Source organism: Sceloporus occidentalis, unplaced genomic scaffold, assembly GCF_023333645.1.
Source record: "Sceloporus occidentalis isolate IW3139 unplaced genomic scaffold, rSceOcc1.0.p SCAF_1, whole genome shotgun sequence".
Taxonomy (NCBI): Eukaryota; Metazoa; Chordata; class Lepidosauria; order Squamata; family Phrynosomatidae; genus Sceloporus; species Sceloporus occidentalis.
This window is the reverse complement of record NW_028316981.1, coordinates 36,247,962-36,263,376: the sequence shown is the minus strand read 5'-3', so window position 1 is coordinate 36,263,376 and position 15,415 is coordinate 36,247,962. Positions and strand designations below refer to the sequence as shown.

General features: G+C 41.4%; 1 protein-coding gene across 2 annotated transcripts in view; it reads left to right on the top strand.

Moving 5' to 3' along the window:
* The window catches only part of LMOD3 (leiomodin 3), a 44,110-nt gene extending 32,338 nt beyond the window's left edge, over window positions 1-11,772 (top strand). For both annotated transcript variants that reach the window (XM_089519366.1, XM_089519377.1), the window contains 2 exons: window positions 3,500-4,885; window positions 10,025-11,772. In XM_089519366.1, coding sequence (XP_089375492.1) covers window positions 3,500-4,885; window positions 10,025-10,051 — 1,413 coding nt within the window. In that variant the 3' untranslated portion in view covers window positions 10,052-11,772. The remainder of the gene's footprint in view (window positions 1-3,499; window positions 4,886-10,024) is intronic.
* The last annotated feature ends 3,643 nt before the right edge of the window (window positions 11,773-15,415 follow it).

Genomic DNA, 15,415 nt, shown 5'->3' with positions numbered 1-15,415 from the left:
CCTCAAGGTCTAGCAAATTCCTCACTTGCCTCGAAGACAATTTCATTGTCCAAAAGATGGAAGAGGCAACAAGGGGGTCAGCTATTTTAGATCTGATCCTAACCAACAAGGATGACTTGGTTAATGGGGTGCAAGTGGTGGGATCCTTAGCTGGAAGTGACCATGTTCTCCTGGAGTTTGTTATACAGCGTAAAGGAGAAGCCAGGCATAGTCAGACACTCATTCTAGACTTTAGGAGAGCGGATTTCAGTAAACTTAGGGAAGTATTGAGGGTGATCCCATGGTCAGAAATACTAAAAGAGAAGGGAGTTCAGGATGGATGGGACTTTCTCAAAAAGGAGATACTGAAGGCACAATTTCAAACAATTCCAGTGAGAAAGAAAAATGAGAGGTGTCTCAAGAAACCAGGATGGATGACTAAGGAACTTTCAACTGAGCTAAGTTTGAAACGGAACATGTATAAGAAATGGAAAAAGGGGGAAATCACGAAAAAGGAATTCAAAGAATTAGCAGGCATGTGTAGGGGTAAAGTCAGAAAAGCTAAAGCGCAGAATGAACTCAGGCTTGCTAGAAAGGTTAAAAAGAATAAAAATGGCTTTTTGGATATGTCCACAGCAAAAGGAAGAAGAAGGAAATGGTAGGGTCACTGTGTGGAGAAGATGGCAAAATCTTAACAGGGGACAGAGAAAAGGCAGAATTACCGAACACCTTCTTTGCCTCAGTCTTCTCAGAAAAGGAAAAAGGTGCTCAACCTGAGGAAAATGGAGCAGAAGACAGAATAGGGGAATTTCGGCACAGAATAAGTAAAGAGATAGTACAGGAATACCTTGTTAATCTAAATGAATATAAGTCTCCAGGACCAGATGAACTACATCCAATGGTATTAAAAGAACTGGCAAATGTAATATCGGAGCCATTGGCAATAATCTTTGAAAACTCCTGGAGAACAGGAGAAATCCCAGCAGACTGGAGGAGGGCAAACGTTGTCCCCATCTTCAAAAAGGGAAAAAAAGAGAATCCCAACAATTATCATCCAGTTAGTCTGATATCTATACCAGGGAAGATTCTAGAGCAGATCATTAAGCAGAGAGTCTGTGAACATGTAGAAAGCAATGCCATAATCACAAAAAGTCAACATGGGTTTCCGAGAAAGAAGTCATGCCAGACAAATCTTATCTCTTTTTTTGATAAAGCTTGGTAGATGAAGGGAATGCTGTGGATATAGTATATCTTGACTTCAGTAAGTCCTTTGACAAGGTTTCCCATGACATTCTTGCAAACAAGCTTGTAAAATGTGGGCTAGACAAGGCAACTGTTCCATGGATTTGTAATTGATTGACCGGCCAAACCCAAAGGGTGCTCAACAATGGCTCTTTTTCAGCCTGGAGAGAAGTGAACAGTGGGGTCCCACAGGGCTCTGTCCTGGATCCAGTGATGTTCAACATCTTTATCGATGTCTTGGATGACAGAATTGGGGGCATACTAATCAAATTTGCCGATGACACCAAATTAGGAGGAATAGCTAATACTCCAGAGGACAGAATCAAAATTCAAAATGAACTGAATGGACTAGAAAGTTGGGCCAAAACTAACAAAATGAACTTCAACATGGAGAAATGTAAGGTACTGCACCTAGGGCAGAAAAATGAAATGCACAGATATAGTATGGAGGACACCTGGCTGAATGAAACTACGTGTGAAAGGGATCTGGGAGTCCAAGTAGACCACAAGTTGAACATGAGTCAACAGTGCGATGCGGCAGCTAAAAAGGCCAATGCAATTTTAGGTTGCATCAATAAAAGTATAGTGTCTAGATCAAGAGAAGTAATAGTGCCACTATATTCTGCTTTGGTCAGGCCCCACCTGGAATATTGTGTCCAGTTCTGGGCACCACAATTCAGGAAGGACATTGAGAAACTGGAGCTTGTCCAAAGGAGAGTGACCAAAATGGTGCAGGGTCTGGAAACCATGTCCTATGAGGAACGACTCAGGGAGCTGGGTATATTTAGCCTGGAGAAAAGAAGGTTAAGAGGTGATATGATAGCCCTGTTTAAATATTTGAAGGGATGTCATATTGAGGAGGGAATAAGCTTGTTTTCTGCTGCTTCAGAGACTGGGACCCGGAACAATGGATGCAAGCTCCAGGAAAAGAGATTCCACCTCAACTTTAGGAGGAACTTCTTGACAGTAAGGGCTGTTCGACAGTGGAACAAACTCCCCCGGAGTGTAGTGGAGTCTCCTTCCTTGGAGGTCTTTAAGCAGAGGCTGGATGGCCATCTGTTGGGTATGCTTTGATTGGGAGTTCCTGCACGGCAGGGGGTTGGACAGGATGGGCTTGGTGGTCTCTTCCAACTCTATGATTCTATGAAGGTTCATGATAGTCATAATCATATCATTTTGTATAATCATATCAATTAAAGAAGAGGCAACCATGAATGTAATCCATTCTTACTCCATGTTTTTTTCACCCCAAATACTGGAGGAGTTGTCCTCACAACTGACATATTGGTCAACATTCCCCTTATTGTAATTTGCAATTTGTCACCTAAAATGAACAGGAGGCCAGATGTCCCCTTTTGACACAACTCCGTTCCCCCAATTAATAATTCAGTGAACCTGGAGATTTTCAGTTCTCTTTGATAGTATATTTAGCACCAGACTTAATCTGAATTCTCCCCACCAGGGTTTGGTGTGGACTCCTTGCTCCCCAAAAGTTTCAAACCCTCTCCACATATTTCCAGATCTCTAAGAGAAAGCCATATTATTGCTTCATTCTAAAAGGGCAAAAGAGGAGTTTATGGAACCTCTAATCTGTGATACTAGGAGTACTCTGTGATGCCACAACTCTGTCAATTATGCTGTTGGAAAAGGGAAGAAGAAGAGAAAACTAGACTGTTTACTTTGCAGATGTTTTAAGGAACTGCTCCCTGTGGTGTTGGTTGAGAGTGCTGCCCACATGGATCTGGGAAGGTGCAGAGTGCCTCAATCTTTGGGGCAGTGCCTGAGAGGTCTTCTTTCACTGTTCACTCTCCCTGATCAAGGATGATAAGCAGTCATCAGATTCAAAGTGTGTGTGCATGTGTGTGTATGCATGCACAGGAAGGGGATACTGTGTATATCAGTATGGGGGACACATTGGGGGCCTCATGACAGTGGTGGGATGGACCTAGTTTCTTTAATATCTTTTGAATTGTGAAGAGTACCTATATGTGCTATAAAATGGCATAATCTAAAGTATCTATTTAAATTATAGTTAAGTAATTGCAGAATAGTGATTTAATCACTCATGCTTGGCTTGTAGGCATACAGTCAGATATTAAATAGAGCAGGTGTTGTATTGTGGCATTAAAACATAGGCCTGTGCATTTCAATTCAATGTATCAAATCTACATAGTGGGGAAACAAATTTAAAAGTTGCATCAGCTTTGCTGGTTTTATTTAATAAATGTGTCAAGACGATTTTAAATTATTTCAGCTCTTAGCATTCTGTTTTCTCTAGAGACACAATGCGGAGAGGTCTGAAGAAAATGCTTCTGATACTAATGATGAGAATCAAAAGTTGAAAAATGCTACACAGAAAACTAATGGAGACATAAGAGATTACAAAAATAATGAAGATGATGAAGAGGAGGAGGAGGAGCAGGAGGAAGAAGAGGAGGAGGAAGAGGAGGAAGAGGAAGAGGAGGAAGAAGGAGAAGATGAGACTGAGAATGAGAATGAAGAAGCAAAGGCAAAACATGAAGATAATGAAAAAGACAAGGATGATCAAGCAACAAAGAAACCATGTGGTGATAAAGACAACAAAAGCAAAAAAGAACCTGAAGAATCTTACACAGAATCAAGTGAAAAAGAAGATACTGAAAATAAAATAGCAAAGTTAGCTATTCCCAAAAAATTAGCCCTTGATACCAGTTTCATTAAGTTAAGTGCAAGGCCTTCAGGAAATCAAACCAACTTAGATGAAAGCTTGGCAAAAGTACGAAAGAATGATTCAGACATGACAGAACTCAACTTGAACAACATTGAAAACATCCCAAAGGAAATGCTGACAGATTTTGTCAATGCCATGAAAAAGAACAAGTACATCAAAACGTTCAGTTTAGCCAATGTGGGAGCAGATGATAATGTTGCCTTCGCCCTGGCCAACATGCTACGTGAAAACAGGAGCATCACTACTTTGAATATTGATTCTAATTTCATCTCTGGTAAAGGAATCGTTGCCATTATGAGGTGTCTGCAGTACAATGAGAAGTTGACTGAGCTACGTTTTCACAACCAGAGGAGTATGTTGGGCCATCAAGCAGAAATGGAGATTGCCAGGCTACTGAAAGCCAACCCTACACTACTTAAGATAGGCTACCACTTTGAGCTTCCAGGTCCTCGGATGGTGGTTACCAACTTACTCAGCAGAAATCTCGATAAACAGAGGCAAAAAAGGATAGAGGAGCAAAAGCAGCAACAGTTAAAACAGCAGAAGGAGCTAATAGCCATGTTAGAAAATGGACTCGGGCTGCCTCCTGGGATGTGGGAACTGCTAGGAGGACCGGTGCCTGCTGCATTGATACCTCCTCCAATGCAGCCTCCAATGCCAACAGTCCCCAAAGCTCCTCCTGTTAGCAGAAAAAATGAACCTGCAAGAAAACCAGCCCCTGAACATGAAAACAGTGATGACACTCCCTCTTTCAAAGTAGTGAAACTTAAGAGAACCCAGCGCAAACCCACTGTACAAGAATACGTTGAGCCAGCTGAAAAAACTAATCTCAAAGATGTGATCAAGACATTAAAACCGATCCCAAGAAGGCGGCCGCCTCCCCTGGTGGAAATCACTCCCAGAGATAAGCTTCTTAATGATATTCGCCAGAGCAACGTAGCGTATCTGAAACCAGTGAGTACAAATGATAAGGGCGAGATAAAGGTGTGGGGAAATGCTAGAATATCAGCAACCCATTTTAAACTATTATTTTAGTCAAAAGTGGTTAATTTGGGAAGTTGTATGTTTGGAAACTTTAATTTTGGAATCAGAGTTTCCAGAATCCATTCTGGCTGGGGTATTCTGGATGTGGGATGAAAATATTGAACTGTTTTAGGCTGTTACTTTATTAAACTCACACTATTTGTGAACTGCCACTACTTTGTGTTTAGCAGAATGTATAAATGTTTGAGGACCATAATTCCAGAATGTAAAATGGCTGGAGGATTCTGGGAGCTGTAATCCAAAAAATTAACATTCCCAATCATTGGTTTTAGAGCCTGTGAGAGAAATGTTCTCTGTGGATCAGGTTTAGAGCTCTTGGGCAGAATGCCCCTTTTGACCTTCTTCTCCAAGTGGAGCCTTTCCCCTCTGCTTTCACACCTATCCATCTTCTTGACCCCTCCCTTATCCATCCAGCTTCCAGCTGTTCAGAGGGAGAGGGGAAAGTGAGCAGAGGTTGTTGCTCTTATCCTGTCACTTGTCTCTTGGTGAGAGGGGACAGGTGAACAGACCATACCTACATGGGAGAGGAACAGTGGAGCCAAGGTACTCCAGGAATTGGCACTGAACCTCCTGCTGGAGTGTGGGCCTTAGCAGGGACCCAATGATGGCTATTCCCTGACGGTGGCCTGTTGTCAAATTTTTATTATTCTGATTCTATGAACAAAAGGGTAACCCCAGCATATTAAAGCTATCACATTGTTTGATGCGGGTGAGAGGCTCAGCACCAAAACGTGCTGTATTTGCATTCTGGCATTCAAGTATACGTGTGTGGCATGTGTGTTCAGATGCAACGATAGGGATTTACCAACTAATTATTTTTAGCTTTCCTTTTCTAGCTGCTTCACTTGAGGATCATTTAAAAAAAAATCCTTCTGACCCCTGGGTGGAGCATCTCCAATGTCAGCCAGTGAGAGCATTTCAAGATGTGGGGCACATTTTCAGACAAATCCCCTCTCCTCTCAGTTACATACCTTGCATGCTGCCTAGTGAACAAGCTGGCCTGCATATCCTAATTTTGCATGCCTCACATTTTTTTTTCACTGGGTCTATGTCTAGTCTGTTGCACCTGTTAATCATGGAGGTCACTCATGGTGGTTGTGTTCAATTATGTCTTCCTCAGTAGTGCAAAAATAATTTTTCCAGGGTTGAAAATGAAGCTATTGGAAGATCTCTTAAGACACCTGGGTTAGTTCCGTGACTATATAAAATCTAGAGTTTGACTATATAAATGACTATATAGACTAGAAAGCTGGGCCAAAGCTAACAAAATGAAATTCAACACAGAGAAATGTGCACTTAGGGCGGAAAAATAAAATGCACAGATATAGGATGGGTGACACCTGGCTGAATGAAACTACGTGTGAAAGGGATCTAGGAGTCCAAGTAGACCACAAGTTGAACATGAGTGAACAGTGTGATGCGGCAGCTAAAAAGGCCAATGCTATTTTAGGCTGCATCAATAGAAGTATAGTGTCTAGATCAAGAGAAGTAATAGTGCAACTGTATTCTGCTTTGGTCAGGCCCCACCTAGAATATTGTGTCCAGTTCTGGGCACCACAATTCAGAAAGGACATTGAGAAACTGGAGCGTGTCCAAAGGAGGGCGACAAAAATGGTGAAGGGTCTGGAAACCATGCCCTATGAGGAACGACTTAGGGAGCTGGGGATGTTTAGCCTGGAGAAAAGAAGGTTAAGAGGTGATATGATAGCCCTGTTTAAATATTTGAAAGGATGTCATATTGAGGAGGGAGCAAGCTTGTTTTCTGCTGCTCCAGAGAACAGGACCCGGAACAATGGATGCAAACTACAGGAAAAGAGATTCCACCTGAACATTAGGAGGAACTTCCTGACAGTAAGGGCTGTTCGACAGTGGAATGCACTTCCTCGGAAGGTGATAGAGTCTCCTTCCTTGGAGGTCTTTAAACAGAGGCTGGATGGCCATCTGTCAGGGATGCTTTGATTTGGATTTCCTGCATGGCAGGGGGTTGGACTGGATGGCCCTAGTGGTCTCTTCCAACTCTACGATTCTGTGATTCTATGATTCTATATAAAATCTAGAATTTTCTCGTTTTGATCTGTTATAGCATTCTCAACTGTAACACGAACACAATTGTTCTAGGAAGAGCTAGGAGGAAAAAAATTAAGGAAAGCAAGAACATTTATTTGATAAAATCCAATGGCTACTCAGTTTCCTTTCCTTTCCTAGTATTACACTTCTGATTGAATTCCAAGTACTGGGATTCCTCAAAATCTTTCATGTATTATAAGTTCCATCTAGAGGTTCTGGAGGAAGATAGTGGCTTCTGCCCACTAAAATATGAGGAAGACAGGGATGTCCTCAGTACCTCTGATGATGAGCCCCCAAACACAGCAATTTCAACTTACTAAATGATATATTACCTTAATGAAGCATACAGCCATTAAGCCCAGAATCTAACATCTCTTAAAGCACTACTGTGTGAACACACTGCTCTGCACCTCATCACCTTACCCTCAGAGCAATGAAATCTAGGAGAGATCTTGACATAATTCTAATGTGGGGAGAGGTTTGCCAATTAGAGCGATGTCTGCTATTGAACATCTCCTGGTCAGAATCATTTTCCTGGGAATGGAGTGGAGCCAGCCTCTTCATCCCAACATATCACACTGAACTCAATCTGACCTGGTTTTGGAAGCTAAGCAGGGTTGACCATGCTTAGTACCTGGATGGGAGACCACAAGCTGTATCAGAGATCTCCAGATATTGCTAGGAGGCACCCCTTCCTAAAACTGTGGAAAGCCACTGCCTGTGAGAATTGAAAATAATGGTCTATGTGTGCCAATGCACTAACCCAGAAAGCCAGCTTCTTATAACCTTGAGCCCTCCAGTACTTGAAATACTTAAGCACCCTTCACACAGTTGTAGTTCAGGGAAAGGGCAAGTGTACTGGATCCCAATTTTTGATCTTCAGCCTCTCCAGGTAGAACTCGGAAAAAATTCTGACTGAGACACTGGTTCGCTTCTGATAATTGGTGTGAGAAATATTTGGCTAGATGACACAATGATCCAGTTTAATATAAGAACTTTATTTTTATTAATTTCATTATTAAAATTTACAAATCAGATTCTTGCTCTACAATTGTACAATTATTTCATTAGTACTTTCTACCGTCAAGGAGTGGGCACTAATTAAATCAATCTAGCTTTCAATTCCATCTGCATACTTAAACCTCTGCCTATGTACAAACTCTCCTATCTATCAAATTATACCTTTTAGTAGTACTTCCATAACATGTCAGCAGTTAGTTATAGCAATAGCAAGTTTGCATGCTTCAAGCTTTCCATTTCTGTGCAAATGTGAGTCTGGCTGAAATCACCATGTACAGACTGTTCTTTCATGCTTCTCTTCAATGTGGTCATTGTAAAGTAGTTTCCTAAATTCATAGGTGCCTGGATTATAGTGAAATGCCTTTTTACCATGCCTCTCCACAACATAAAGATAGAGGAAGTATCGAAAATATCAGATCTGAAGAACAACATTCTAAATCTTGGCCAGCTTTGTAAACAGCACATACCTGTATTTCTTAGAATGATTAAAAAAACAGAATAAATGAATTACCAAAATGTTAGTTCACAAAGTATGATGTTATACTTGAAAGATAAATGGATCCATAGGGAATGTGAGTTACTATAGTATATTAAAACAATATAAACAGCATCTCTGTTTCTTAACTGCCACCATGGACCCATCTGACTTCTATTTTTTATGGAAGAAGGCAGAAGTTGAAATGCTTTATTCTTTTATTCTGTTAATCAGTCTAAGTAATATGTATGGTCTGAACCCAGAGATTAACTGAGTTCTTATGGGCAGAAACTTGTCAGAAGTGTTGTTTTGATACACATAGTCCAATACAGTAAAAGACTAAGCATTAGAACTTCCTAATAGAGCTGTTTAACTATGGAGCATTCTGCCTCAGCGCTTGGTGGAGTCTCCTTCTTTGGGGATTTTTAAAGCAGAGGCTGGATGACCATCTGTTGAGAGTGCTTTGACTGTGTGTTCCTGCATGGCAGGGAGTTGGAGTGAATGTAGTCTCTCTCAGCTCTATGCTTCTATGAACTGTTAGTACTGAACAAAGCCTAGAGTTGTCATGTGTCCTGGAAAACTAGGAACTTTCCTGTTTCTTATATATAAGAAATGTCTCTTTGGAGCTCTCTGTTCCAACTCCACCACTTTAAACATTGGTCTGTACTGTTTTTGTCAGATCAATTTGAACTTTTAAAATGGTACAAAAGTTAAACATAGTGGCAGAAAAATGCAACCATTAATATGCTGAATTTGCATAATTAGAATGTAAATTAGAGTGGTTTGTATAATTAGAATATTTTCATATTATACAAATTACGTGCCCAGATTTTAAGAAGTGGAATATGGCAACCCTAGCAAAGCCTGATCTTTGAAGTGCAAAATAAATTCTGCTGAAATTGATAAATTGTTTAGTTACTCAGCTGCAATCTCATGTTCCCCATCATAAGCAGATGGGATATGCAGTGGGCTGCAGTGGAGAAGAGTTAGGAGTCCCATGGTACAGGCTCAGTTCACCTTGGGGTTCTTTGGATCCAGCCTCCTGACTGTTGGGATAGTATCTTTCAGGAAAGATAGCCAGACCCCAACTACACCACTGAACAGCAGCTACATATTGTGCTTTTCAGCTGTTTTGCTGGAAGAGTTCTAATACAATTCAGGGAACCTGGCATCCTCTAGAAGTTGTTGGACTGCAGTTGCTGATAGCTCTACCCTGTGTACCCAAGTGCTGCTGCTGCTGCACAGTGGTGTGGAATGATGGGAGTTGCAGTGCACAACATCTGTAGGTCCACCCACATGTTCCACATACCTGATCCAAGATGCCAAATAACGCCCCAACCCAGGGGAAACGAAACCTCAGCTTTGGGTTTCTATTATCATTTTGGAAGCTTTTTGCCGATAATTATGTTGTGTCATTTGGCAGAGACTGGGGTGGAAAGTAATTTTTTTCTCTACAAGCCACATGTCTTCCTGCTCTTCCTGCACAGGTACCAGTTCCCAAAGAGCTGGAATAAGGAACCGGTTCAGCTGGAGGAAACAACCCGAAGGAAAAACAAACAAAACCCCCAAACACGGACTATTCAAGTGTTACTCCAGATTGCTTCCGGGGCTGTTTCCTTCATGTGGAAGCCATGAAGATGTGGGAACAACGTTTGAAGCATGCGGTCTGTTGAAGTGATGACTGAAAAGAGTAGAATGGAAACAGTATAAATGGCTAAGTATATCCATCTGGTCTCAAGTAACAAGCTGGTGCCATGGCCCTATATCTGCCATCAACATTTAGCATCTGTGATGGTGGGATGGAAAGGGATCCATTGCCTTCCCGCCTTATGTTGCCACTTTTATATAGATTCTTTCAGTAAATCTTATCGCAAGCATGTTGCCCTTTTACATTTATGGAAGTATGTGGTGTCCTTTTCAGAGTCCTTTTCTTTCTCATTCACTCGTCTGTAGTTGTGTGGCATGCCTGCCAGCTTCAAAATATTTTTTTGCAAACCACAGTTAATTCTGGTTTTATTAGATGAAGGATACCACAATAGAAATAAACGTCTCCTTTTAAAGAGCTTGATGTAGATGTTCCTTTTGCCACAGGACATGAACGAAAGGTCTTGTCTACATGGGTGTTTGAGACGGAGTTACCCCAGGGTTTGTTGCGTCCTGCTTACACGGCATAGGGCCAAAACCCCAAATCAAATCTAGACTGTCTTCACAACACCTGCACCTGATCTGGGGTTTCTTCCCCTGAACATGGATGTTAAAAACTCACCTTTTGCTTCAGGTTTTCAGCTCTCTTCTACCAATGGTGGAGTAGCCTTTTCACTCACAGTTCGAGAGTTGCCTGGTGCCACTGCTGAAATCAGAGTGATGCTCCCAGCATCAACAGCATGGCAGGGCACCTTGTTTTTATTTCTGCAGCAGCACCAGGTGGTGAACAGGGACTGCCTGTTGCTGCTGGGGGAACAGAGTCAAAGTCAGAAGGTAAGGGGTGAATTTGAGGCTAGAATACTCCAAGGGCAGCCCAGAGTATACTGCCAAGTGTAGATGAGCCCATAGAGGCAAGTACTATGGAGATTCAGTAAGCAGAATCTGCTATAGGTTGGGGTTTTTTTGCGGGGGAGGGATCTTGGGACAAGACACTTCTAAGTTCTTCTGTTCCTCACAGCCATCAGATCTGCCACCTATTCCCCATTGCTACCACCCATTAATTTACCAGGTGGAGAGCTGGCAATAAAATAAAATAAAATTCATGGGTAGTCGCTGTTGCCTCTTCTATCTAGTGAATTTTCCATTTGCAGGTTTGCTTGTGTGTCCCCCTATTCCATTGTAAGAAAGGAATTCCATTTCCCCCTGCAGCTAATAGTTTCTTGTGAGTTTCCTGGTGATTCACAGCCATTGGTTACCTTCTTTTTTCATTTGTCACTTTATCCTCTGGCTATTTTCCTAGACTTCACCTAAGACAAACTTCTAAAAATCCAAATTCACATGTACGCCAAAGGGTTGGAAGAAAATAAGAGCTAGGCTCTGCACAAGATGTTTTGTTGCCTGAGCCACAGCAGCAAATGGCACTGCCCAATTCAAGCCACATGGTACCAAAGCCATCCAAGTTGTTTTGGTACATGTGGCATAAACATGTACCCACCTTCCTGACAATGTAAACACAGTAAAAACAAACTAAATAACTAGCAATTTGTTGCCCTTTCATGACAAAATGCTCTGCTGAGGTGGATATTTCACTCTGTCTAATGGCAGACTTGTCTGTGCCCAAGGCTCTTGGCAGTAAACCCTGCTGAAGTTTAGGCCTTGACATAAAAATGGACTCCAGGTCTCAGTGAGGCTTTTGCTTGTCAGGGTCATTTAAGCAGGGTAGGTAAATAAATCATGGAAGACAAAGGGCCATGATTAAAATTCTCTGAGATTGGGAGCAGCCTGTTATACTCCAATGCAAATCAGGCAAGATACCTAAATTCACTCTGGGAAAATCAACATTGCATCTAGGCAGACAGGTGCACTCTTGAAGCCAAAGTCTTGGCACTTTCAAGGAAATGTGGGACCAGACACCTCTGATTCTAAGAGATGGGGGGTTCACATATTCCTGACTTCAAGGTCCATGCTGTTCTTGCTATACACCTGAACTTTTCATTCCCTTCCCCACCATCAATGCCACCCTCTACAATCACATTGAAACAGCACTGTAGAACAGTGCTTCTTAAGCTATCTGAGATGGTGGACTGGCATAGGGTGCCAGGGTCTGGCACCATATTCAAGTTGGTAGGCTACAACTGTTTTTCCCCTGGAAAAATGGCTTCCAGATCAGCCAATGGCTTTCAGACTGGCCCCAGTCCATGGACCACCACTTTGAATGGCACTCTTGTAGAACATCCCTCGGATACCTTGTTAACTGACTGGAGGACCTGGGAAGGATTGATGCCAAGACCTTTGCTGGATGCCTTACTCCGGGTGCTTGGTGTACTGCCCAGTGTAAAATGGCAAGTTCCCTACAAGCTGAGGGGAAAAACAGTTTGCTCTTTGCAAGAGACTGGAGATTAGTCACTAGAGACAAGGTGCTAATCCATCCTTGCCCGATTATTTAACCATTTCTAAACGACAAATGCTTAATTGACTTAGCTGCTTTGATTTTATAAAAGCTACTCATATGGTAGATGCGAAGTCAGATATACCTCTTACATGTGTAAGAAGGAAAATACACTGTCTTTTTTTCATGTCATCCATGGGGAGAAAATCCATTCTGAGATAAGTACATATAAAATAATTCATTTATAACATTTTTGCTTTTAGCAATGTATAGGTCTGTTAGCACTGAGGATTCTGCTTGGCATGATGTAAATCATTCAGCCACTGAGCAACAATGACAGCTATACTTCTGTCCATACTTCTTATTTATGTACTACTAACAGCATATTTATTTCTTATGCTGAAGTAATGCAGCACCTTTGTCTCTTCAGTTCTCCCACCTTACAACCAGGTATGCAGCTGTATTACAAAACTGCAGCACAGCACTGTCGTGCTAAGTCTGACATGAACGCATGTTGTCTGGTTTTCTTGTTGGTTTCAAGGCTCTTGGTTCAGCCTGGCCAAGATCAATCTCTAAATGGACCCACCAGCCCCAGCCCCATTGATGTCATTGGGAGAAGACAGTTAGATGTTAGGAATGGTAAAATGGGTTAATGACAGAGTATCCGACAATTTTTTTTAAAAATGTGGATAAAAACTAGAAAGAAAAGTAATGAATCTTAGTATAGACGACTAGGTAGTGATCCAGTAGGCAAGTGTAAATCACCCTACCAATTAAACAACTGTAAGGTGACAAGTCAAGTTTGTTACTTGGGATCTTGTTGCACCTTTGAGACTAAATGTGTGAAAGAGGTTGTAGCATAAGCTTTTGTAGACTTGGTCTATATACTTACATCTTGTACCTGAGGAAGTAGACCAAGTTTACAAAAGCTTATGGAACAACTTCTTTCACAGTTTAGTCAAAGGTGCAACGTGATCCTTTTCAATATAGATATTCCAGACTAACATGGCTATATCCCTGAATATTTTACTCTGGTTAGTTTAAAAGATTATCAAAGGCCACCCTTGCTTCTGAGAAATTCTCTTGCACTCCATGCACAGTTATTAAGCCACACCAAAGGAAACAAAATTCTGTAATTCAAGGGCAATATCACAACACTGATTCAAGTGTCCTTACTGAGCAAAGCATGTACTCTAAATGAACCAAGAACTGTGACATACCAACATACTAGGAAAGGTTTTATGGAATTAGATGTGGATAAAATTTAGAGAGGAATTTGCATTCATGTACTTATACAGGCATGCAAACCCCCACAGGATGGAGAGCATGCAACTCATGTACAGCATTTAAAAGTTTTTACTCAATTCCCATTATATAATAATAATAATTTCACAGACAACAGTCCTTAACCCAGAATTCCACACAGAATCTTTCAGCACAGCCTGTAAATCTGTTCAAATTGGAGGTTACATATTTCAAAATGGAAAATAAAGTTACTGTAGGAGCTATATGTGTGAACACGTATCAAATTTGAGAAGAGAAAGGCCTAGAATCTTCTTGGGCCTAAAATCTAAGCCCTTTCTTTTTTGATAAGACCTAGGGGTGATGAACTCTTCTTAAAAGCTGTGCCATTATCTGTGACCTAAAATGCCTTAGTTTGAAGTCAACACTGATTTGTATGAATTAAAAGTTTATTAACACTTTTTAGCCATACAAAGTGTTGACTTCAAACTAAGTCATTTTAGGTCACAGATAATGGCACAGCTTTTAAGCCAGGGCTATGTGGCAACAGGCAACTACGAACAGCTGTTCATAATGGTTGTTGACAGCAGGTACAGCCAGTATCATTAGGAGTTTCTAAACATGACATCGCTTTGTAAATTTAGGCAAGAGGACTTCAAGTTTCATGCCCCTAAGTACTCTCAACAAATATGACTGGCAGGTCAAAAGGACACACTAGCTACAGTAACCGTATCTTACCTTTTGGATGTTGCATCTACCATGCACCCCTCCAGATGGTCAGTAGTACACTTAAAATAAGACTTGAGGAAGCTCACTAGATGTGAGATGATGGAACAATGCCTACAGAAATGGTTAACAAATTTCCAGGGTGAAGCCTCCACTCCCTGAAGCTGAAATTTACCACTGTAACCCTGTAGTGCCTTGCTGATGAAGACAATCAAAAGCATCTCAATAATAACCAAAATCCATCTTTTCAGACAGTTTATGGGCATAATAATAATAATAATAATAATAATATGTTTTATTTATATACCGCTATTCCAAAGATCATAGCGGTGAACAGCAAGTAAGCTAATTAGCAAGTAAGCTAATTTGCCCCCAACAGTCTGGGTACTCATTTTAGCGACTTCGGAAGGATGCAAGCCTGAGTCGAGCTTGGGCCCTTTTGCTGGTCTTGAACTCGCAACCTTGTGGTCTTGAGTGAATGGCTGCAGTACAGGCATTTAACCACTGCGCCACCAGGGCTCCATGTTTATGTCAGAAAGAAGGCAGTAAGGCAATCCTGTCATCACTGCCTTCCTCAGATATTTCTGATTCATCAAATGGGGACTAAGCCCACTCTCCCCTCATAGAGACCATTAAAATCCAGCTGACGTGTGCAGGAGAGGAAAACCAATTAATTCCCAACATCATATTTTCAAATAATTTATTTTTTTCACTTTTTAAATTGGGATTGCTCTTTTATAACCTTGAAGGGCCTTGCAAGGTGAAAGGTGGGGAGGTGAATCCTTTAAATATTGCCTTTAGGTGACATCTTGGAGCAGTGGGTGGAGGAGATTAAGTTGGGACTATTTTCCCTGGCATAAGTTAGGTTGGCAGGAGG